At 39.9% G+C, this 24,713-nt stretch overlaps 1 protein-coding gene across 2 annotated transcripts in view; it reads right to left on the bottom strand.

The window, feature by feature from the left end:
- Nucleotides 1-6,362: 6,362 nt before the first annotated feature.
- Nucleotides 6,363-24,713, bottom strand: part of ANTXR1 (ANTXR cell adhesion molecule 1) — a 268,675-nt gene continuing 250,324 nt past the window's right edge. For both annotated transcript variants that reach the window (XM_054244875.2, XM_035272389.3), the window contains one exon: nt 6,363-10,286. In XM_054244875.2, the coding sequence (XP_054100850.1) occupies nt 10,026-10,286 (261 nt within the window). In that variant the 3' untranslated portion in view covers nt 6,363-10,025. The remainder of the gene's footprint in view (nt 10,287-24,713) is intronic.

Here is a 24,713-nt window from a genome sequence, read left to right on the forward strand (position 1 = left end):
TGAAAAGTCATGGAATAAATTTAAATGCATACTGTTAAGTGAAAGAAACCAACCTAATAATCCTATGTACTGCATGATTCCAGCTATATGGCATTGTGGAAATGGCCAATTATGGAGACATTAAAAAAAATCATGGAGGCTGACACAGAAGGATCTCTTGAGCTCAGGAGTGGGAGATCAGTCTGGGCAACATAGCGAGATCCTATCTCTACAAAAAGAAAAATAAAAAGAAATTAGCTGGGCATGGCTATGTGTGTGTCTGTGGTCCCTGTTCCTCGGGAAACTGCAGTGGGAGAATTGCTTAAGCCCAGGAGGCTGAGGCGGCAGGGAGCCATGATTGGGCCACTACACTCTAGCCTGGGTGACAGAGCAAGACCCTGTCTGAAAAAAAGAAAAAAGATTAGGGGTTGGCGGGGGAAGAAGAGGATGGATGAATAGGTGAAGCGTAGGGGATATTTAGGGCAGTGGAACTATTCTGTATGATATGTGGATGTGTGTCCATGTGTGAAACCATAGAACTGTACCAATACAAATAATGAACTCTAATGTACTAAACTATGAATTTTAGTAAATAATAATGTGGGCTGGGTGTGGTGACTCATGCCTGTAATCTTAACACTTTGGGAGGCTAAGAGGGGCAGATTCTTGAGCCCAGGAGTTCAAGCTCAGCCTGTGCAACATGGCGAAACCCCTTCTATACAAAAAAATACAAAAATTAGCCAGGTGTGGTGGTTCATGCCTGTGGTCCTAGCTACTTGGGAGGCTAAGGTGGGAGGATGCTTGAGCCCAGGAGGTTGAGGTTGCAGTGAGGCATGATTGTGCCACTGCACTCCAGCCTGGTGACAGAGCAAGACCCTGTCTCAATCAATCAATCAATCAATCAATCAATAAATAAATAACAATGTGTCAGTTTTGATTCATCAATTGTAACAAATGTATACCAATGGAAGATGTTAACAGCAGGAAAAACTGTGTGCAGGGAAGAGGGGATATCTGAGAACTCTGCATTATATCCTCAATTTTTCTGTAAACTTAAAACTGTTCTAAAGAATAAAGTCTATTAAGAAAAAAGAAAGTAGGCATCAGTATAATCTAGTAACACCAGCAGTAGTTGTGACTGAATTAACAAATTACGTGATTAGTGGGCAGAAGAGAGACTTCCTTCTCATAGACCTTTCTGGCAGTTGTGAAATATCAGAACACAAATCTACAAATCAACAGCTGCCTTGTTTATGGATGAATTAATAGATATCACAACAGCCTGACTCTTGATTCTGGAATCTTGCTGTTTCCTCAGTGAGCCATGACCCAACCATTGAGTCTTGCTCTATGCATTCAAAGAATGGCAGGGGATCCGGTCCTGTGACAGGACATTTGATAAACAAATGAGACAAACTGGAGTTCAGTCTTCTGACGACTGCCAGGGCTGGCATCGTTTTTTCTTCTGGCACCTACCCCAAGTGTCTGGCATCTACTCTTATTTTTCCTTTCAAGACAAATGCAAAAAGGACTTGACCTCAACTGACATAGATTGTGGAAGAATGTATACGCATTGAAAAGTAATCCAGCAAATTGACAAAGTTAATGAATTTTCGGAGGAATTCATGCAATACCACCCAGGGAGAGTCAGCACTTTGAATATTTGCTCAAAGGCAATAGGCAATAAGAAAATGGGAACTTGTTTATTAATTTTGGCTTTTGAAAGAAAACATTGTCCCATACATAGCTTCCATGTCTATTGTTGATTTGCTTAAACAATCTCAATTTGAAAACATTGAGATTCTTCATTTATAAGTTTATTCACTCATTAATGAAACTCTTTATAGTTTTATCACTGATTACTATGTGAAAGGTAACCTATGCATGAAATTATTAGTGGAGAGGTTACAATAATATATGTTCTACTGTAGTACCAGAGTATGGGCAGTGGAAGGACCCTTTTTCTTTTTTTCTCTTTATTCCTGCCTCAACTACAGAGGAGACAGCTCCTTTCTGCTCTTCCACTTCTCTCTCTACTCTTTTCTGGGAGATGAGATCTGTCTGATTGGCAAGATTATAAGAACCTTCCATTCATAAGACAGTGTTACTAAGGGACACTGTCACTGTTAATTAGAAACAAGAAAACTTGGCATGAATTTGCTTTTATATAATCCATTTGGAATTTATTTTTCTATGTAGCAAAGATAGGAATTTCATCTTGTTCTTCCCAATTACATGGTTGTTTATTCAAGAACTAGTTTTGGAAATGCCATTATTATGATAAACTAAACTTCCATTTATTTATAGGTCTGTTTCTGAAAACTATTCTATCACCATATATCAACTACAGTTGTCCATTTTCTTTTCTAATTAAAACTTAGAATCAGCATTTGAAATTAGTTTAAAATCTTACTAATTTTTTTATTGGCACAATTTGAGTTTGTAGATTATTTGAGAGAGAAATGACTTCTTTTCAACATCAACTCTTTCCATTCAAGAATGTAGTATAGTTCTCCATTAAGAATATTTCATTAAAGTTTTATAGCTGTCTTTCTATAAGTTTTGCACATTTTTTTGGTTAGGTTTGTTTCTAGTTAATTTCTTGTTAATTTATACACACACATGCATAGATATAATTTTTTCTATTATGAATTAATAACTTTTTCTTATTTTCTAACTGATCATTGATAGTGTTTACCATGTACTTGGCCAACTCTCTCATTGTAACAATTTTTAAATTGATTCCATGGAATTTTTAGATAGCAAATTATATTTTCTTCAAATAATTAGATTTTTCTTCCTGATAATTATAATTACTTTTTCATTTTGTTTTATTGCACTGGCTAGGACCAAAGATGGACAATAATAGTGATGGTTAGAATCTTCTTCTTTATGATTTTAAGGGAATATTTCAAAATATTTTTTATTAAGTATAATATTTCCTGTAGGTTCATGGTAGGTACATTTTATAAGGTTAACAATTTTGCCTTTTTCCTCCAAATTCCTAAATTGCTAAGGAAGTTAAAGAAAAAAAATTAATTACAGTAAGACATAGTGATAGGATAACTTTTGGTTTTTACAAATGGTCCAAGATTAAATAAAGATAATTCTCTTTTAAGGATTTCGTAAAAGCAAATATTGAAGGAGCCTATAAAAACGCTGATCTAAACATTAGACTGCACTGAAAACCAACAGTCACAGCGAGGGAACATGCAGCATGCCAGGGAGTGTTGAGAGTGAGCATTTGTTGAGGTAGCTTTCATGGGGCAAGTGAAAGTGTCTGACAAGTATAGGAGGTAGAATCAAACTCTTGTGGAGCTCTGCAGTCTTATTTCCTGTAGTGATTGCATCACTGGGGTCAGACATAACACAGGCATTGACAACGGCCAGAAATGCTCCTAACATCCAATTCTGCCCATAGAAGAGAGGGCAATCTCGGGTATGGCATCAGAAAGGATTATTTGTGGCAAATGCTTAAAATGCCCGTTTGAAGTAGGAAAAAGAATTTCTCTTTTTGGAGAGATGACTGGGACCCACATTACTCCCCTTAGGGATGGGTTTATTCATCTGAGGTTTGAGACCCACCATCTTCATCACCATTTAGAAGAGGAATTGAACAGAGTTCACTCCAGCCAGGAGAAGCCCCTTCCCACAATGTCAGATGAATGTGGACTCTTCTGCCTCATCTTATTTATGAACCACGTTTTGGGTTTGCATGGAATATTTATCTTCACAAGAGTTTGGCTGGAAATGCAGATTATCATTAATTCCACAACATTCTTATATTTACAGGTATGCTGTAAATAATGTTAAGAGTAAAACTAAGCAAAAAGACATGGGCTCTGTATCCTGCAAAGTTGGGGTAGGAACACAGGGAAGCAAATGTCACAGTGTTTGTGTTTTAAAAACAGGTAGGAGCTGTATAGGATTTCCTGGCTACTCTTGGGGGTACACATTTTTGGAAGGGACTAATCATCAAGAGTGGTTGACAATTCTCTTGTCTTATGATTTCTCTTTCAGAAGAAAGTGAAATGTCTTCTGCACTCAGCCCTCACAATAGCATTTCTTGTACTTCAAAAATCCTTGGCCGGGTTTGGTGGCTCACGCCTGTAATCCCAACACTTTGGGAGGCTGAGGCTGGTGGATCACAAGATTAGGATATCGAGACCATCCTGGCCAACATAGTGAAACCTCGTCTCTACTAAAATCCAAAAAAATTAGCCAGGTGTGGTGGCATGTGCCTGTAGTCCCAGCTACTCAGGAGGCTGAGGCAGTGGAATTACTTGAACCCGGGTGGTGGAGGGTACAGCAAGCCGAGATCGTGCCACTGCACTCCAGCCTGCGGACAGAGCAAGACTCCATCTAAAAAAAAGAAAAAAATCCTTTGCAAGAATGTAAATGTACCCAAAGTAAAATATATTTTATGAGTTGCATCTATTTTAATGTTTACAAGGAAGCCCTAACTAAAGATGTTGGCTAAAGTACTGAATGTGCACAGTTAACCTAGTATCTTTTAACAGATCCTTGCTTTGAGCTCTGAAGTGACTCAGAGCCTACTGAGTTAACAGAAGTGATTGCTTTATAAATACACTGCGAAATGGCACTTAAAACCAAGCAAAGGAGATGCATACTTTCAAACTCCAAAGTAACGGAAATAAAATGTCCCAACTTAAGTAGAGAAGGAAGAATCTTTATAACTTAGTGACCTTTATAACTCACTTGAATTTTGAGGAAAAAAAATTACAATAGTGGAATCATAAGGCTTCTAATTCATTTGGATATGATAATCTGGGATGGGGTGTGGTGATTCAAAAGAACACAATACAATTGTAGTCAGAATAAAAATTACAGCACAATTGTAAAGAGACTAAAAATCATCTGTTTGACATATACCAACTCTATACCATTATACCAAATATTTAGTAACTATTAAGTGATACTGACCTTGTTTACAATGTATATAGATGGACAAAGTTCTATTCGGATTGTTTTATACCTAAGTGATACTCCACAAAACAGATTTATCTGAAGACAGATTAGTGAACAACTGTGGATCTCAAATTCGTGTTCACAGTTAGCACCTGATAAATGATCTTATTCCTGTTATTAATGGTTCCTTTGTTTATTCAACTTAATGAACGGGAGGACTACTCAAGGTATTTCAATAAATTTCATGTGAAAATTGATTGATCATGCAAACAATATGTAGAATTTTAACACTCTTTATACCATACAGAAAACTTTTTTTCCTGTTTCTAGTACTTTCTTAGTTTTATTTGTTACACTTAAATTCAGTTGGAATTTATTTTGGTGTAAGGAGTGAGGTAGGGCTCTAGCTTTTCTTTTTTCTTTTCAAATTTCTAACCCATTATCTCAAAGCCGTTTACTATTGGGAGGCTGAGACAGGAAGATCACTTGAGGCCAGGAGTTTGAGACCAGCCTGGGCAACACAGTGAGATCCTATCTCTAAAAAAAAACAAACAAGCAAGAAAACAAAACAAAAAACCCAAAAATCAGTCGGGTGTGGTGGCATATGCCCATAGGCCCAGCTACTTGGGAAGGTGAAGTGGGAGAACTGCTTGAGCCCAGGAGTTTGAGGCCACGATTGCATCACTGCACTCCAGCCTGGGTGACAGAGCAAGATCCTGTCTCAAAACCCACCCCCAAAACATACTTATTAAAGATATAATTTTAAAATGTGTATGTGCCCAAATCTATTAAAAAGCAAATAGTAATGAAAACTTAGAAAAACTTGTGGCATGACTTTCTGTTTGTGGATGGTTTTGTTCCAATTAAGATGTATTCAAGGCTTAATGATATCTTACAAAGAAATAAATTCAGGAACTAGAAGGAGATGTTCTTCTATCTATAAAAAATTCAAACGGAGGAGCTGAATTAAAGCTGCTAGGAGGGATAAAGTGACTTCTCTCAGAAATGCAGAAGCAACACAAAGATTCTGAGATGTACATAGAAGGGTATTTCCTGCAGCACCGTCCACAACTGCCTGGTTCTTGGGTTGCTGCAAATCTCTGGACTCCTTGTGAGTACAGTCAATTCTAGTGGCCTTTCTGCTGCGTTAGTCAGACACAATCCTAACTGATGCAGTACGTTTTTCCTGTGTGTTCTCTGTTTCCACTTTTTATTTATTTTCCTTTAGCATGGATTACATTTTTAATTTAAAGTTTGTTATGAGAAATAAAAAATACTTACTAAAGAATAAATAACAGTAATCCAGACAATATAGAGTCTAGTGGAAGGCAAGAAATCATTTGAGAAATGTAATGTAGAGCACGGCAACCACTGTATTATGATCAGGATATTGAGCACTTGAATATGTTGGACTTTATTTTTATAACAAACAGACAAATAACCAGAAAAAAGAGTTGATTTTAGAAATTTATTATTTTTTTAAAAAAAGCAACTTCCAGGGTTGTCATTGTACAGGTTTTGCCCAGTCTCCTGTAGCATGGTATAGTGATAACTGATTTTTTATAACAAGGACTCAGAGGCATTGAAGATCCATAACTATCTTCTGAATTATCACAGAAAGAAGAAAGAGTTAGAATAGTTTAATGTTAAGTGTATTTAAAACCATATTCTAATTCTTTTAATTTGGTTATCTGAGTATGATAATATAGGAGAGCTCAGATAACTAGAAAAGGCAATTAATTGACTAGAACACTCCATTCCCACAGGATGTGCATTACAGACTTTTTACTGTATATGTCTTTATATAGTTTGCAAACTAATTCAACCCATTTTACACAGCATTAATTTTTGTTCTACTGACATTGGGCTGAAATATTTGCTTGTCATCTTATAATTATTTTTTTCCAGTTCTTTAATGGATTTTACCCCCATCTGACATTATATTTGGACTTTGGTGTATGTGACACTTCAAGATCATCTCTGCCCATTCTAATCATAGTTACAATGAGGTTACCCATGGCCAGATACCCAAGACTGTTAATTAATCCACCAGCTCTGTTCTTGACATTGGTAAAAGAGACATCTTTTGTCTTACTGGAGGGTGCACCAAGCTTCAGGCAAGAAACTGTGAGCTGGCTGTCAACAGAGACTATGGTTCTTACCAAGGTTCTTATTAATGCTGTGCAAACAAGGGTCTCGTCATTTCAGTAACTATTTGTACATTTATAAAAGCAATACAGTCATGGGAAAAACCAACAAGCACAGCTTGGTAGAATAACCTGCCATGAAATATCATCGGCTTTATAATAATTTACTACAACTGTTCTTTTTATTCACACTGGATAGGAAATGCTTCCATCTAACACATGGAATACGAATATATACAACAAAAATTTGGCTTTAGTTAAAAAAGTTCATAAGGACAATAACATGGGGGCTGAAAAAATAATTTTGTGCAGTTTTCTGATCACAATCATATGTCTCCTGCCTTTTACAGGGAATGACACAAGTATTGATGGATTTTGTAAACCAGTTAAAAAATTTTCCTGCCTGTAATAGCCCACTTTGAAGATAACACCTTTTTCATACAGTCTATAGAAGTTTCTCCTTCTTAACTGTAATTCTAAATGACCGAGGATGACACAGAGTCAGTTTTAAGAACAAATCTTGCTAAGCCTTTTCAAAATCATCATACATTTGCAGTTCCCTATTCCATCAAAACGCTTTGCAAAAACAACATCTTGTAACTGCACTGGGCGTATGACTGATGCACTCTTGAGATCCTGAATGGTGCATTTGCACTGATGCTCACCATCTCGTTGCTCAGCAACGTCAGCATCTTGGTGTGAACTTTTGAATGGCCACAGGAATCATGTGGCAGTGGCGTGGGGTAGGTGGACCGTTTTAGACTGCCAGCAGTCAAAACAGCTGTGATGGGCTCAACATCTCTACACTGTGAGCCTGGGGAACCCATTCTTCTATGGAATGGTTTTCAAGGGGCCCAGCAATGTTACTGCAGGTGGCTGAGATATCCTGGCCCCTGCTAATGAGGAACTACAGGAAAGAAGAAGCCTAGTGTTCTAAAAATAGACAATGCGGCAGGGTTGGGGAGAGGCTGGGAGGTTGCTTTCATGATTCTAGAAATCTCTGGTTTTAGCTCTCTGAGAAGGCTGGGAGATTCTGTTGCAGGCAGCTGTGGGAGAAGGTTAGGGTTGGAGGTACACTTGGAGATGTGTCAGTTTGGCTTTGGCACTGCAGATTCAGCGCCAGTGGTCCCTGACTAAGGCACTCTGCCTAGATCTATTTTCCCCTGACTGTACCTTTTATGCCCCCTGGCTTTCCCATTCTCCCTGGAAACTCCTGCTTGTTTTTGCTTTCTAAGATAGATAAAACAAGTAGGGTTCATTTCTCTCATCTGACTGTTGAGTGGTGCCTCTCTGGAGTTGTAATTTGAGAAGGATTGTGAAGAAATCATTGGGATTAATAGGAAATAGAGCTGTGATTGATTAGCAACGTCTGCCATGGACGCAAAAATTGGTATTGATAAAATAAATGCATCCCAGGCCCTTATATCTCTGTTCTAAGTAAAGTGAGAGAATGAAGCTGTGATGTATTCTTGAAGGATCTTTGGAGACCATATCCCAAGCCACTATATTTACATTTATTTTATATTCTGTTTTGTTCTAGAAACAATGTGAGAATTTGGGGGGCTTGGGATAGGAATTTTAGGACTTGTGGAAGGCTGGAGAAGGAGATAATTTTGAACAGGCTGATGCAGGAGGCCCACAACAGTGATCTCTGTTTTTACTCCTAGGTAATGAAGCCCAGTGTTTAGTAAGTGATTATAGGGCTTATTGATTAAACAGATCCAGAAAGACCTGGAGAAACGAGGTGAGCCCAGGCATGGTAGGAATTTCAGGCAGAGCATCTCCGTGTTGCACATCTGATGTATTTCCCCTTGGTTAAAAACTGATATTCTATGTTGAAAAGCCAAAGAGAAATATGTTTGTGTATACACACATGCCTTATGGGGGTTAATCAAAGAACCAGGGGATTATTTCCTTATTATGTCAGGACCATTGTCTCTCAGCTCTACCCAGAAGTCTCTGGTGCACAACTTTACCAAGAAAAAACAAAACAAAACTAGTGATACCATGTGACAGTTTCTAATGATGCTATTTTGGAAAGATCATCTCATGTTTATCTCTGGAAAACAGGATAAACTTCATACCTCAAATGATTTAAACTGAAGCCAAACCTGATTTTTTGACATGAATCATTCACAGGTAGCTCTTCTACAACAGCATTGTCTGTTGATCTAGGGACCACGTCTGGCCAAAGCCAGCCACCTCTAACTGCTGATGGCCTGTGGGTTTTAGAAACTGGCTGATGCTCCCATAAATACATCCGTCAATTGCACACAACTGATTTCACTTACACATCAACATAGCAACATACCTTTTCCATCAGTAAACACTTGCTCCCTTTCTCACTTGGAAACTGGAAGACTTTGCAAGGAAAAGATGGCATATATTTTTAGATACCTGCAAATCCCAGGAGAACATCCTTTTGCATATCCATCTGATGTTGAGTTTCTTACCGCACCAGGGACCCGAGTATTTCCAAAGTTGTAGGCAAAGGTTTCCTCCTTCGTGGGTGGTGCACAGGGGTGAGGGTCCTTTGGCTCCCAGGCCAAGGGTCCAGGGTCCAGGGATGGAGGTGGAGGAGAGGCGGGAAGGCAGCATTTTAGAAACCCAGCAATGTATTTCTTATCCAACGCTGCATTTCACCCTCAGATAAATGATTTTCTTGCTGGTCTCCATGAGACACAGTCCTGTTGAGAGCATCTTGCAGTTTCGCTGTCTCTGGAACCTCCTAGAAGTGATAGATGGCTGGCTATAAAAGTGACTGTAGTTGCCTCATCATTTGCTTTCTGGCCACTTAAAATATCTGTTTCTTTCTGCTGATCATGATTGTTGTTATGCTGGCATTGCCAACCAATTTTTAGAATGTGTAAAAGTCAGTGGGCTTATCAGCACTCCTCTCCTCTAACTGGAAAGACTTGTTCTAGCACCTCCTGAAGTTTCTGAGAGAGCCCAGAGCAGGAACTTTGGGCTCTAGACAGAAGGCCTTGGAGGAGGGCGGGAAGGAGGAGGCGCCCTGTTGGGAGGTGGAGCCTGGGGAGGAGGGGGAAGGATGCAAGGTGGGGATGGGATGGGAGGGGTGGGGGCACTGGGGGCCGGGGGAGGGCAGTGGGGTGTAGGGGGTGGGGGCGTGTAGATGGGGGCAGGAGGCGGTGAGGAGGTGTGGTAGGCGTTGTTGAGTGGGTACTTGGCTGGCTGATTGTTCTTGACCCTGGTGAAGTTGATGCAGCGCCCCTAGAAGACAATCAGAGAGAAGGAAACATGAGCAGACGGCCTCACATCAGGGCCTGCTGTGTGTGGTGGGAGGCTTGCAAGGAGTATGTGGAAAGTAGGCCCCTCTTGGTGACAACTCTAGTGGCACCTAGTAGAACCTGAGGACAAGTGGACTCCCCGCTTCCTTTTCCTGGACTGTGTAGCAAAATGGCTAAAATTCGTCTTTTCCTGGAGTCCAACTATCTCAAGTTGGAGAAAGGGAAGGAGGCTGACGTTAATTGGGTGCTGTGTACAGAGGTCATCAGATTGAATCTAACAGTCCTGCTAACCAGGAATTATTAACTGTTCCATTGTATGGATGAGAAAACAGGTTCAGAAAAGCAAAGTTAACTTTTTCAAGGCCATACAACTAGGAAGAGGTGGGATTGGTGACTCTAACCTGAAATAGACTCTAGAATTATTCTTCCTGCTGCTACTTTGCCATCTGGAAGGGTCCTCATATTTCATAAACAAAAGTGATTTATTTTGATTCATTTCAATTACATGCCTGGAAATGGCAGAAGGTTAAGACCGTGAGCTTCTCCTACATGGTAATTCAAGGATGTAGCTAGAATCTGTGATTGGAGTTGTCATGGATGTGGCCAATAGAGGTGGGCCTCAGAGGCCCTGATGCATTTACCTTGCCTGTGCCCCCTCAACCACTTGTCGTGGGAAATGACTGAAGGAGGCAGCTATCTCTATTGATGTGATCAGTACAGCTTCCCCATCCATGCCTTGCCTTCTCCAAAGTGCCAGTAAATAATAAACAGTTTATCCTGCCCTTGTTCTGGCTGTGGGATTCCCTCTTCCACATGCGGCTGCACCTGCGCAGGTACCTTTAGTTGTCACAGAAATTGACAATCTATGTACCTTAAGAAAGACAACCTGGGGACATTTTATTGCCAAGTGGGCATCTACCTTGAATTCTGCTTTTCCCCTACCCTTCTTGGGTACTCAACTGAACAATGCAGAGAAGACCCTGGAATCCTTTACAGCAACCTCCTGAAAGGCAGCGTCCAAAGCCAGCCTTAAGTAGCCCTGTCTCCCCTATAGTGTCTCTGCTGTGCTCTCCAGAGTCACAGCCATGCTTTCTCTGTCCTCCACCAGATACCCCCTAGTCTCAACTGGCACTCAGGAGCCTCTGTGCAACACTCAGCTCTGCAAGGGAGGGGAGACAGGGGCTCTCCTGCTCACCTCTTCCATGCTGGTATAAGCACTCTTCACTTGGCCACTTGCCTGGTTGGGTACCCACTCCCCTGCAGGCTCCTGGCCCCCCTCACTTCCCATGCCTGTGGGTCATCTTACTGTTCTCTCTCTGGCATGTCTGGATGCTTACAGAATTGCTCTCCACAGAGACCAGGGTGGGGCTGCACCTCTCTGAGGCTGCCCACTATGCTGAGCCTGGGGCTGGGGTGTGAAATTGTTCCTGGCCACATGCTCCAGGATGGACGCTATGCTGTGGTGTCCAGCCTGAATGAGACATATCCAGAGAGCACAGAGGTTCCCTTTCCAGGCCTTTTAGGGACAAGCCTGAATGGGAATGAAGAGGGTGAGGTGTGGAATTTGGGGAACAATTGTTGCTTAAATTAGCTCCAGGACAAGAGGAAAATGAGAGTGTGTTGTTAGAGACTTGGCTCAGGATGGGCCGCAGCAGGGACAGGCTGCATGCTGGTGGGAGGCTGTGGGGCTGAGAAAACCTTCCCTCACTGTGCACAGCCCCGTGCCCCCTTCAAGTCATAAATCATGTCCCTTTTCCTCCACACATTTTCCCCACAGAGACTCCAGCCTCCACTTGCTCTTTGCTTCCTTGAGTTCTCTAGTTCTCTACACTGCACATTTGAGCCTGCATACTACAGTTATTTCATCTGTAAATGCCTTGCCTTCCTGTACAGATGAGAAACTTTGGGAAGGCCGCAGCCTTGTTTCAGAGTGTTCTCCATGGTACGGGGACTCTCGGCAAAAACGAAGTTATTTGAACCACTTAGGAAAAGTAGGGGGTAGAGAACCTTAGCAATAAACTGAAAATTACTTCCCAGGACATAGCATTAGCCAGAGGGAATCTTGGTGAGGAAGGGCGCAGCTTGATGGGACTGCAATTGGTTTATGAGTTGCAATGCCATGTTTAGATGCCAGCACCCCCGCTTCTCTGAGCTAGCATTACATGCAATTAAACCAGGGGCTAAGCAGGGGAGGCTCTGACTGGGGGTCCACTAACTGCAGAAAGAAGATCCCCCCTTCTTGCTGTACTGCCCAGAGCTCCTGGTTTATGTCCAGCCTCTCAGGCATGATGCTGATTTTGTAACCCAGTACTGTACATTCCCAGCTGTTCAAGCTGCCCTCTTTTATAGCTTTATAAATCTAAGCCTTGGTTACAGTTTATTTATGATTCTGGATAAAGCTTTCCTTTAAGATGTGAGGGCCCTAATGATTACCATCTGTGATGAATTCCTGTGATGACAGTTTTGAGCTGGGATTCACTGTGCTATCTGTTCTGCCCTTCGTTCCTAGACATGCTAAGTGAGACTGAGAAGCTCAAGAGATTCATGTCCTTTAAAGATGATGGAAAACCTTCATCCTGGGTGCCTGGGGTTAAATGCCCATCTGGCTTCAGATCTCCTCTAGAGCTGGCCACCGGGTTGGGCAGAGGAGAGGCTAATTAATTAATACAGAAGTTCATGTACTTATTCTCTTCCATTGAAATAAGTCACCCTGCTATTTTTACCAGAGGCTGTTGTGTCCAGAGACAAAATCAGAAGCTCCCAGCCTTCTTCTGCCAATGCCTCTGTTCATAATCCACGTTAGGATTCCCAGGTGTTTACAGAAAGACCATCCACAGACTAAAAGATGGTCTCTCACATCTGTCAGCTAAAGATGGGAAGAAAGAGGGCAGCGGGGGCTGGCGGGGGAGTGAGGTGGGGAGGAAGACCTCCCGAGGTCAGCAATTCTAGCTGCTGCCATGGTGTCTTGGCTAGAGCAGCAGAGGGACAGATGAGGTGGGGTAAAATGGTGATGAGGGAGGCAAAGAGTCCTCCTTCCTCTGGTTAGTAACACCCAGGGGTGCACCCATGGGTGACCTACCACAGAGCACTGCACTGTGGTTCATTACAGCACCACACCCCCCTCCCTGCTCAACCTAGTCCTTTGGATCTGAGCACAAAAGCCCAGAGCTCTCATCAAGCAGCCAGAGTGGACAGGCAAGCTCATAGCTTCTGCCTTGCCCCCAATGTGGGACACCCCACAGTGTGATGTGAGGTGGGGGTAATAAGACCTGCCACTTACAGGTTTTAGGAGGACTCCCTTAACCAATGTTATGAAGGACTTGGAACTGTGCCTGGCACATGCATTGTGTTTAGCAAATGAGGTTGAGTCTAACTCCGTCTCTCTGCAGGTAGGGATGTGCAGACATAATTATGACCCTGTCTATGGTGGAAAGGTCACTTGGAGGTGGTATCAGGTGTTCCAAATCCTAGTTCAGTGCTTTCTGAGTGAGCTGCAGACTAGAGCTTCTACACTCCACACCTGGCTTCTATAATAAAATTGGTACATAGGAAAAAAGTAGCAAAATTGTAGGGAAAAACAAAGCAGTCCCTAGAGCCTGCTCTCTCATGTCTCTTCTCTCCTGTTGCCACTAAGTCCTGTAACTTATTTCTTATAGGACCACCCACAGTGCATTGCACTGCACACACATTTGATTGATGATGAATACATCTTCAATGAAGATGTATTCTTATCTTCCAGAAAAAAAGGTGCAGACTCGGCATCAATAAATCCCTGGGGTAATATACAGTAAGACCCACAGTCTTTGTAAGAGGGGTGTGGTTACAATAAGTTCTTAAAACCTGGAGTCAGAGGCGCCAACACAAACACGGTAACACTTAGACCATATAATTGGCCTAAAAATCAGTTTATACAACATCATTTTTTGCTTGCAAGAGGATAATAGAAAGGCCAGATGTCCTCAGTGTCAATGTAGGCCAGCAAATCTGCACCAGTGTTTGGTTAAAAGGTTGCTAGGACGATTGGAACTCTCACTTCATAACACTGGTCTTTGTGACCCAGTTTTCTTTTCTGCAGTATTGGTTTTGGGTAGTTCGATTCAGATCCAAGATTTGGCTTTGACCTCAGTTTACCTCGGCGTCCTCATTTATGGGAATGAATGCTCATTATTTTCACACATTAGCAACACAATCCTGAGATTAGATTTTAAGAAGAAAATGCAACAATATCTCCTGCTAAATGTAGGCTTAGCAGGATGCTAGCCAGCTTTCCTCCTAGCTTAAAAGTGCCATTTTGATTTGCCTGTATCTAATGGTGGTAGAAGGACGATTTAAAATGTGCAGGTACATTAGCTTCTTTATTTATCATCAAAATTCTGTCAGTTAAGTATCATTATTTTCACTGTACAGAAAGAAAATGCAAGTCTCACACCTATTTAAACAACTTGCTCAACACTACACAGCCAGTAAGTGGCAGAGTGGGATTAAAACCCAGCTCTGCCTCAGGAACTCATCCTCTTTATACTGTTTTCCTGAATATAGACTAAAAGTGCAAGTGATTTATTGGAACACTTGTAGATAGCATCACACAGTGTAGCACCTGACCATAATCCATCAGCTCTTGACACAGCCAAGTGATTCTTCCAGAACCTAAGTGTGGTCAATCCACTCTCCATGTCAAAATTCTTCAGTGATTCCCCATCACCTTTAATATAAAAGCCAAACACCTCCACTGGCATATGCAGCCCTTTGGGATCTGGTCTGTGCTTACATCTTTCAATTGCTGTCCTACTCTTTTATTGCAGGATGTCCAGCTTGGTCCACCCTATGCCCTTCACAAATATTTGTCCAATGAAGGATATCATTTGCCATGGGGCACTCTTCTCTAAATGTTTCCCATTAGAAACATTGCTCCTTAACTGGTTGGTGAGCACCTCTGAGGCAGCCTCAAGGGCTTTTCTCTGGAGCCTAGTATTGCTCTAAAAAGCTCAACGTTCAAGTTCAAGTTGGCACTCAGCAAATACTGCTCATACACTAGAGCTCTGAGGTGCAGCAAGACATCTTAGAAAGCTCTGATTTTCCCCTGCAGGTTTAGGCTCTCCAGAGGTCCAGGATCCATGAACACAGCTATGAGTTTAGGGCTTCTCAGTCACCTCTCTGTGGTCTCCTTGGACATCTCCTAGGTTCCTGGATAATGGAAGCCAAGAATCCTATGTACTCCCCCTGGCTTCCACACTTGAAAGGTTAAGATTACCTCTAAAAATACTTTTTGGGTTAACTTTGATTGCTTTATCAAAGGAAATTGTTTCTCAACAAAAATCTTTACCTAAATTGGAGGTGACACATTCTGAAATGGTTATGATGAAAAGGTCATGATGAAAGATCTTGTTGATCAGGTTCTGGATTTCCCTAGGTTTGAACTCCTGACATTGAAGGTCCGAGGATTATAGAGACAGGACACTGGTGGTGGGGCTGTGGTCTGTTTGTGGGTTGCAGTTAGGAGGCAGAGTTCTACCTCTAGTTCTGCCACTAACATATTCATTGTGAAACCTGGGGCAAGTCACTTTCTCTCTATGGACCTCAGTTTCTTCATAAGTACAATAAAGTTGTACCAGCTAGATGATGTTCAAGGACCTCCCAGCCCTAATATTCTATAATTCCATCAAATTTTTTTTGAGACACAGTCTCACTCTGTCACCCAGGCTGGAGTGCAGTGACATGATCTTGGCTCACTGCAACCTCTACCTCTTGGGTTCAAGCGATTCTACTGCCTCCCAAGTAGCTAGAATTATAGGCATGCACCACCACACCCAGCTAATTTTTTTTTTTTGTATTTTTAGTAAAGACAGGGTTTTGCCATGTTGGCCAGGCTGGTTTTGAACTCCTGAACTTAGGTAATCTGACTACCTCGGCCTCCCAAAGTGCTGCGATTACAGGCATGAGCCAGTACACCCAGCCTCCCTCAAAATTTGAATTCCTTTGAAACCTTTTCCTTGGATACTTTAATCTGAATTCTTTTGTGGGGCAGCCAGTTTGTATATTTCTTTATACTAATTAGTTTGGCTAATACTTTGTATTGCATATTTTCAGGTCATTAGATTTTAAAAAATTTTAATAAATTGAAAATTCAAAATTGGAGGTCTGCCTATTGCTTTTCTATTATCGTGGTAAGAGTTTGAGCTTGCCTACAAGTTCTGAATTTAGGTTTGTGGGTAGACAGGGAGATGTGAGAAGAGGTGTGGGCTGATGATGTGCAAAAGACTTGCCAGTGGTGAGCTCATGTGTGCTGAGTGTTATGAGACATCTGTTTGGGCATCAGGCACACTCAGTGGAGGGGGAGCTGGACTTTGGAGATGGTTGAAAATATGCTATGGCTCCCACAGATTAAACCAAATGGTTTCCTATGAACAGAGGTCATCTGAGGAAATTGGATTTCACAGGAAGAACACTAAAATAATCAGATGGAAAAAGTATAACATATATGCCAAGTTTCCTGTGACAAATACCTTTTCTCTCTGGCCTAGTTCTCCTATTGATTGTCTTGTTTGGAGGGGTGTAGGTATTTCTCAAGTTACTAATGAATTAGGTTTCCAAAGTTTGTTTGGAAGTCAGTTGTTTGGAATTATAAGCATAGTTTGTAACTTAAATCATTCTTGTAAATTCAGGCTAGACCACAAAACCTCATCGACATGTTGAAGGCAACTGACAGTCCTGCTGAAGGTGGTGCTTAGTGATGAATTAAACAGAACAATGAATGGATGGGTTGGATGGCTTAATAGTTAGCCTTCTACCCTATCTATGATTCTCTTCATTTGTTAATTTATTTGTGCATTTATCCTTTTGACAAGTGGGTTTTGAGTGTCAGCTGTGTCCTCAAAAGGTGCTGCAGACAGTATCGAGCAAATGTGAGGTCCCTGCCCTCATGAAGAATATAGTCTAGAGGTGAGGACAGAGAGTAGGTCAAATGACCCCACAAACAGATGGACCCCAGCAACCACATTTTTGATCTGTGACCCTGAGCTTGGCAACAGTTGATTGGACCAGAGGTGGACAACTGTGCTGAGCTAGACCCATCAGATTCTCTCTGCTGTGAATTTGGAATGACCACTGAGAGACAGGTACTCAGGACTGATCATCTGAATAGAGGGAATGTAAAGTGGGATCTTGGGGATGAGGGCGCAGCCATCTTCTGCCACAGTTTGGGAGAAGCAGAGAAAGCTCTGATTTGGTTTCTTAAAGACGCTTCACACCCATTCATTCTGCCCCACCCTCATTGTTGCTCATCTTCTATCACTTGGCCACCAAGTAAACCAGTCTTCCTGCTTTCAGCCTTTCCGTTTCACTTTGGTATTTTGGTTTTCCATATAAAATTCATATGCATGCATGCACACACACATATACACATATAAATAAAAATGTGCACATACATACATATATATGTATGTCAGCATATGTATAGAGGCATGTATAGAATGTCTGTATACCTGTATACCCAAAATGTGTATATATGCAGACACACTCAAAGTTATCTTCCTGGCCAGGCACGGTGGCTCATGCCTGTAATCCCAGCAGTTTAGGAGGCTGAAGCAGGAGGATCGCTTTAGCCCAGGAGTTACAGGCCAGCCTGGGCAACACAGTGAGACCCTGTGTCTACAAAAAATAAAAAAAATTAGCCTGATGTGGTGATGTGTGCCTGTAGTCTTAGCTACTTGGGAGGCTGAGGCAGAAGGATGCCCAAGAGTTTGAGGCTGCAGTAGGCTATCATGGCACCACTGCAGTGCACTCCAGCCTGGGCAACAGAATAAGATCCTGTCTTGCTCCTTTCCCTTCCCCAAAGCTGGAGCCAAGGGCAAAGAGAAGGGTGTGTTGTGAGTGGTGATGCTCTGATCCTTCTCAGCTCCCTTTTCTCCACCTCAAATTTGCCCTGCCTATAAATCTCATATAATAGCCTGCCTTTTATGCTCTGTTCATAGAAAGGGATCCAAGGTCAACTCTTTTAGTTATTTGATTCATTTTGCTGACACACATACTGGCACACTCTCCATAATAATGTCTTTGGATGCCAGAACTGAGGGTAAGATGAAAGCACACAGGAAATATTTGGTAACATGAGGAAACTAGAAAAATGAAGGAAAGGGTAGAAATAAAAATGGTATCTCTTTAGTGGGACATGTGTAAATACAAGGGTTGTCAAGAATTAATGTTGAGATATTACTTATTTAACAAAAAAAATCCCTTTTTTTCATCTGATTACACAGTTCTTTGTTTTCTTTGTTGAAAATTTGAAAAATACATAATGAAAAGAGAGGAAGGAAGAAGAGAATGTTAAATTGCAGCATTCAAAATTAATGTTTTGTGCTTGTATTTACAGAACACAGACACACACCCAGTGGTGGATATATTTAAGAAAATGGAATCACCCTGTATAAAAATTTTAAAGTAGTTTACTGTGACCATTTCTCCCTTGTCATTTTCAATGGTTGCATAATCTTCTATCACATGGAAGCACCAAATGCAGTTAAGAAGTTCTTTATTGTTGGGCATTAAGAGTTTATCTAATTTGTCTCTATTATAAACAATATTGTGATAAAACTATTTATCCATAAATATTTTCATACATCTATCAATTATTTTAGAACAAATTATTTGAGGTAGAACTTCTGGGTCAAAGTTTATGCACATTTTGACAGTGTTTGATAATATATTGTCAAACTGTCAATACCACTAGAAAAAGTAATACTCATTTGTAGTTGTAATAATAGTTTATGAGAATTTCTATTTCCCTATACTTTCAATTATAGAGTTTCAGAATTAAAAATTTCTATTTCCCTACACTTTCAATTACAGAGTTTTAGAATTAAAAATTTTGCCAATTTGATTGTCTGAAGGAATTGTATGTTTCTATGTTCATGTTCACTGTTTCATTATTTGTGAGATGAAAGTTTTAAAAATGTGTGTGTATATATATGTAAAGATATATGTGTCACATATATGTATGTATATATGTCACTCATATACACACATACACACATATACACACACACACACATATATATGTATATATATTTGTCCTTTGTATTTCATCTTTAATGACTTGTCTGTTCATATGCTTTGCCCACTTTTACTGAGGTTTTGATTTTTGAAATTAATCTTTTTTATTGATTTGTAAGAGCTCTTTATAGAGTAATGGTGAAACTGGTTGATATGGTTAGGCTTTGTGTTCCCACCCAAATCTGATCTTGAATTGTAATCCCCACATGTCGAGGGAGAGAAGTAAATGGATTATGGGCGCAGTTTCCCCCATGCTGTTCTCATGATAGTGAATACATTTCTTGAGATCTGATGGTTTTTAAAGGGGAGTTCCCCTGTGCTTGCTCACACTCTCTCTCACCTGCCACCATGTAAGACATGCTTGCTTCCCCTTCTGCCATGATTGTAAATTTCCCTAGGATTCCCTAGCCATAGGGAACGGTGAGTCAATTAAATGTCTCTTCTTTATGAATTACCCAGTCTCGGGTAGTTCTTTATAGCTAGTCTGTTCTTTAGAACAGACTAATACGCTGGTTACATAAGCTATTTTTTTTGTTTGTGAATTTTAAGATTTTACCAATGATTTTTTTTATGTATGGAAGTTAAATATGTTGATGTAGGTAGCTGATTATATTAATCCATAAAGTCTATTTTTTTTTTTGAGATGGAGTTTCACTGTCACCCAGGTTGGAGTGCAGTGGCGCGATCTCAGCTCACTGCAACCTCTGCCTCCTGGGTTCAAGTGATCCTCTCATCTCAGCCTCCCAAGTAACTGGGACTACAGGAGTGCACCATCATGCCTCGCTACTTGTTTTGTGTATTTGGTAGAGACAGGGTTTCACCATGTTGGCCTGGCTGGTCTCAAACTCCTGAGTTCAGATGGTCCACCAGCCTTGGCTTCCCAAAGTGCTCGGATTACAAGTGTGAGCCCCTGCCCCTGGCTCATAAAGTCTATTTTTCATACGGCTTAGAAAGGCCTTCATCATTCTCTTCTAGTTATGTTATAGTTTCACTTTTCTATGTTTATAGAATGTGTACTCTAGAGCCAAACTACTAGGATTCAAGATCTGGTTTTGCAACTCACTGTGTTATCTTGGACAAATTAATTAACTTCTCTTTGTTTTCTGTAAAACAGGTTAAATAATTGATCCTAGCTCATGGGATTATGTAAGGAATGAAAATGGTAAATAACTTTTTTTTGAAGTGGAGTTTTGCTCTTGTTGCCCAGGCTGGAGTGTAATGGTACAATCCCATCTTCCAGGTTCAAGTGACTCTCCTGCCTCAGCCTCCCAAGTAGCTGGGATTACAGGAGTGCACCACCATGCCCAGCTAATTTTGCATTTTTAGTAGAGACAGGTTTTTACCATGTTGGTGAGACTGGTCTCAAACTCCTGACCTCAAGTGATCCACCCGCCTCAGCCTCCCAAAGTGTTGGGATTACAGCCATGAGCCGCCACACCTGGCCTATAAGTAACTTTAAAAGTGCTAGACACATAGAATTACTCAGTAAATGTTAACTATTATCATTTGGAATATATTTTGCTATAAGATGTGAGGTGCAAGTTCAAATTTATTACATCTTTTTCTAAATTAGCCAGTTTTGCCAATACCATTTGTTAAATAATCTACCACCTTCCAGCTAATTTAATGCCAGCCTTATCATACAGCAAATCCTCACTTGTTCTTCTGTTTGTTTTTTCAGATCTCTGCTCCACTTCTCTGATGTGTCTGTCTATATCTAGCAGCAGTGTTGATTGTTAGTTTCACAACATATTGTGATATTAGTATTATACCTTTATTAGTTTTCAAGATTATCTGCACTAGTCTCATCTGATTGTTCTAAATAAACTGATTATTTAGAATATTGTAATTCATAAATTAAGTTGGAGAAAATGGCCTTTTATATTTTCTCATCTATCAATAGCACATTCAAGATTTGTAAATTTCTAATATAAGTTCCAGCCTTCTTTTAAACATTTATTCCTGTATGTATTTTATTGTTGGTATTGTAAAGTTTCTCTATTTTAGCATCCTACTCTTAGTATATTTATTTTGTATTTAAATAATTCTCTTATAGTATTTTGTTGATATAATTTAATCTTTTCCATTTCTAATGTTTATCTGTTATTATTTTTTTTGTTTTAGTGCATAGATTTGAGGTGATGTCAGGTGCCCTTTCCTTATTATTGTCTTATTAGGAATACCTTCAATATTTCATAAATAAAGTAGTTTAGATATCCTTACTTCTGTTAAGAATATACTTTAATTTTCATTTAAGTGTTTAAAAATTTAAGCAAATATCAAATAACTTTTTGACATAAAGTAAGATAACCATATTAATAGATATTTTTATTCATGTTAAGAAAATGATTTCCTACTCATCGTCAGTTGATAGTTTCAAAAAGTAACATTTTAAATTGTACCAGATATCTTTTTGATATCAATCAAGATCATTGTATTATTTCTATATTTTCACCTACTGTGAAAATGTATCTTTTATAAATGTATATTTAAGAGATAAAAAATACATTTGAAAAGTTCTGAACTCAATTGTTTTTGACTTAGGATTTTTTTTTTTTTTTTTTAATTTGGTAGCTTTTTAATTCCAGTAACTTAGCTTTATCCTAATAATGCAAGCAGTACTATCCCCATTTTTGCACCCAAGTTCATAGGTGAATTTGGCCATGTTTCTCTTGTTGTGAGCATCAAGATTATGTTAACTTCACAAAACAATTTGGAGGATTTTCATCTTTATATATGTTCTGTATTTCTGAAATAACATAAGAATTACTTGTTCTTATAACAAGTGAATAAGCATGGGATAATTCTCTCAAAAATTTCTGGATATGGTATTATTTAAAAGCACAGTTCTTTGATGCCTTAAAAAAATTTTGCCACAGATATTGATCTATTCAGGTTTTGTACTTTTTTGGGGGTCAATTACTATAATTTATCAGTTCTTGAAAATCATTCACTCATCAAGATTTTAAAAGCATTTGCATAGATTTGTACTTTGTACATAGGGCATTCTTATAGGTAAACAATTCTCCTTATTTGTTGTGATACACATTTTGTCATTCTTAATAATTACATATTTTCATTTTCTGACCTTCTTTTTTGGATTTGTCTTTCAAGGATTCATCAGTGATACTGGTATTTCCAAAGAAAGTCTTAAAGACTTATTTCTCATTTCTACTGATTTTGCTTTGTTTTCATTAATTTGTTCTTTATTCATAGATTCCTTGTTTCTGTTGTCTGTAGATTTGTTTCATATTATTTTCTAAGTTATAATAATGCTTACCTCATTTGTTTCCATTTTTTCTTGTTTAGTAATGAAAGAATTTAAGGTCATGATGTTTCCAAATCCCATGAGTTTTTATTGAGATGTTCCAATTGTCATTATTTTCTAGGATCCCAGTTAATTGCAATTTTGATTTCCTCTTGGACTGAACAGTAATTTATGAGAGTGCTTCAAAACTTCAAAGTGCTTTTTTTTTTGGGATAGAGTCTCATTCTGTCATCTAGGCTGGAGTGCAGTGGCATCTAAGTGCTTTTTTAAAGCAAGAGTTTAATCCTTTATTGCTAACTTCTAGCTTTTTATTTTTATTTTTGGTGGTTTATGTTTATTGTAAAAATTATATGTTCTCTTTTTTCATATAACTTGTGGCCTAAGTTATAGTCAATTTTTACGAGTTAAGAAAATAATATGAATTATCTATTTGAAGGGTGCTGCTAAATAGTTATTCATTAATCATTTTTGATTAGATTTAATTAAAATATCTATACCTTTTACTTTTTCATCTGCTTGCTTTATCGAAGTCCAAAGGTGGTTGTGTTTATTAAGTTACTTTTCTCCAATGTTTTATACAATTATATCTGCACAAATTTTACTTTGCTCATTTAATCACTGGGCCACCCAAGAGTAGCAGGGAGGGTGCTCTTTGAGGGCTCTCTGGGAAGAGGGAAAGCTTCCATCCCAAATAATTATTGCTTCTTGTTTGTGATGGTAGCAGCTTACTCACAAAGGTGGCTGCCATCCTTTCCCCCTGTGGTCCACATGTGCTGTGGTGAGGGGGAGCTCATGCCTCTACTCCCTCAAATCTAGGTTGGCTGTGATCGTTTTGAATGTAATGGAAGTAATGTTGTGCCTGTCTAATGCAGCTTTGAGCCTGCCTCTGAGGCCCAACAGTTTCTGCTACCTGTTTTTGGTGCCCTCTGCCTCCATGTAAGAAATCCCAGCTAGTCTACTGCAGGAGGCCTGTTGAGGTACAATGAAGGGCGGTCAAAGGAGTTAAGAAGCCCTCTGGGATGTCCCGTCAACCTTCCAGTGATTCCAGCCCCAGCTGCCATCTGACACAACTTCATGAGAGACTCAAAATAAGAACTTTCCAATTGAGCCCAACTGACCCAAAAAACGTGAGGAAAAAATAGCAAATTGTAGTTTAAGTCACTAGGTTTTGGGATGGTTTGTTATGGAATAATACTGAAACAAGTAGCTACTCATCTCTGCCTACTGGGGTCATTCACGGTATGTGGAAGCTGAGAATGAGTTGTAGGTTTCCCTTATTTTTGGATTCTGAACTTGGCACCCTTCCCAAAGGTGCTGTGAAGGATCTCAATGTGTGCTGTCGCCATGGCCTGACACTACTAGAACCAAGGTCCCCAGGAGAAAGATGGGATAACTGGATGACAGAAAGATATAACCCCAAAGGTAGACATCCGACACTTCTCTTTCTGTCCTCTAGATATTATCCAGCACTGTTCATTTTGAAATGTAGGTTCTAGATTGGATAAGGAAAATGTGATACATATACACCATGAAATACTATGCAGCCATAAAAAAGAATGGGATCATGTCTTTTGTGGAAACATGGATGGAGCTAGAGGCCATTATCTTTAGCAAACGAATGCAGGAACAGAAAACCAAATACTGCATGTTCTCACTTACAAGTGCGAGCTAAATGATAAGAACTTATGAACACAGAGACAGAAACAACAGACACTGGAGTCTACTTGAAGGGGGAGGGCAGGAGGAGAGAGAGGAGCCAAAAAGATAACTATTGGACACTGGGCTTAGTACCTGGGTGATGAAATAATCTGTACAAAAATGTGTGAAGGTTTACCTACGTAACCTTCACGCATACCCCTAAACCTAAAATAAAAGTTAAAAAAAAAAAGAAATGTAGCTTTTTATGGTGATGAGAAAGGGCTGAACTCAGAGAGGACTGGGAAAGATGCTGCAGTATGGAAAGGGGTTTTTGCCTCTTTACACACTTGTGCATGCTTACTTGTTGAGCCTATGACATCCTATCACCTTCATGCTGCCAGTGAGTAGCTCAAGGTTGAGAAGTCTTTCCTGATTCTGCAGTTAGGCTAGATACAT

Source organism: Callithrix jacchus, chromosome 14 (genome assembly GCF_049354715.1).
Source record: "Callithrix jacchus isolate 240 chromosome 14, calJac240_pri, whole genome shotgun sequence".
Classification (NCBI taxonomy): domain Eukaryota; kingdom Metazoa; phylum Chordata; class Mammalia; order Primates; family Cebidae; genus Callithrix; species Callithrix jacchus.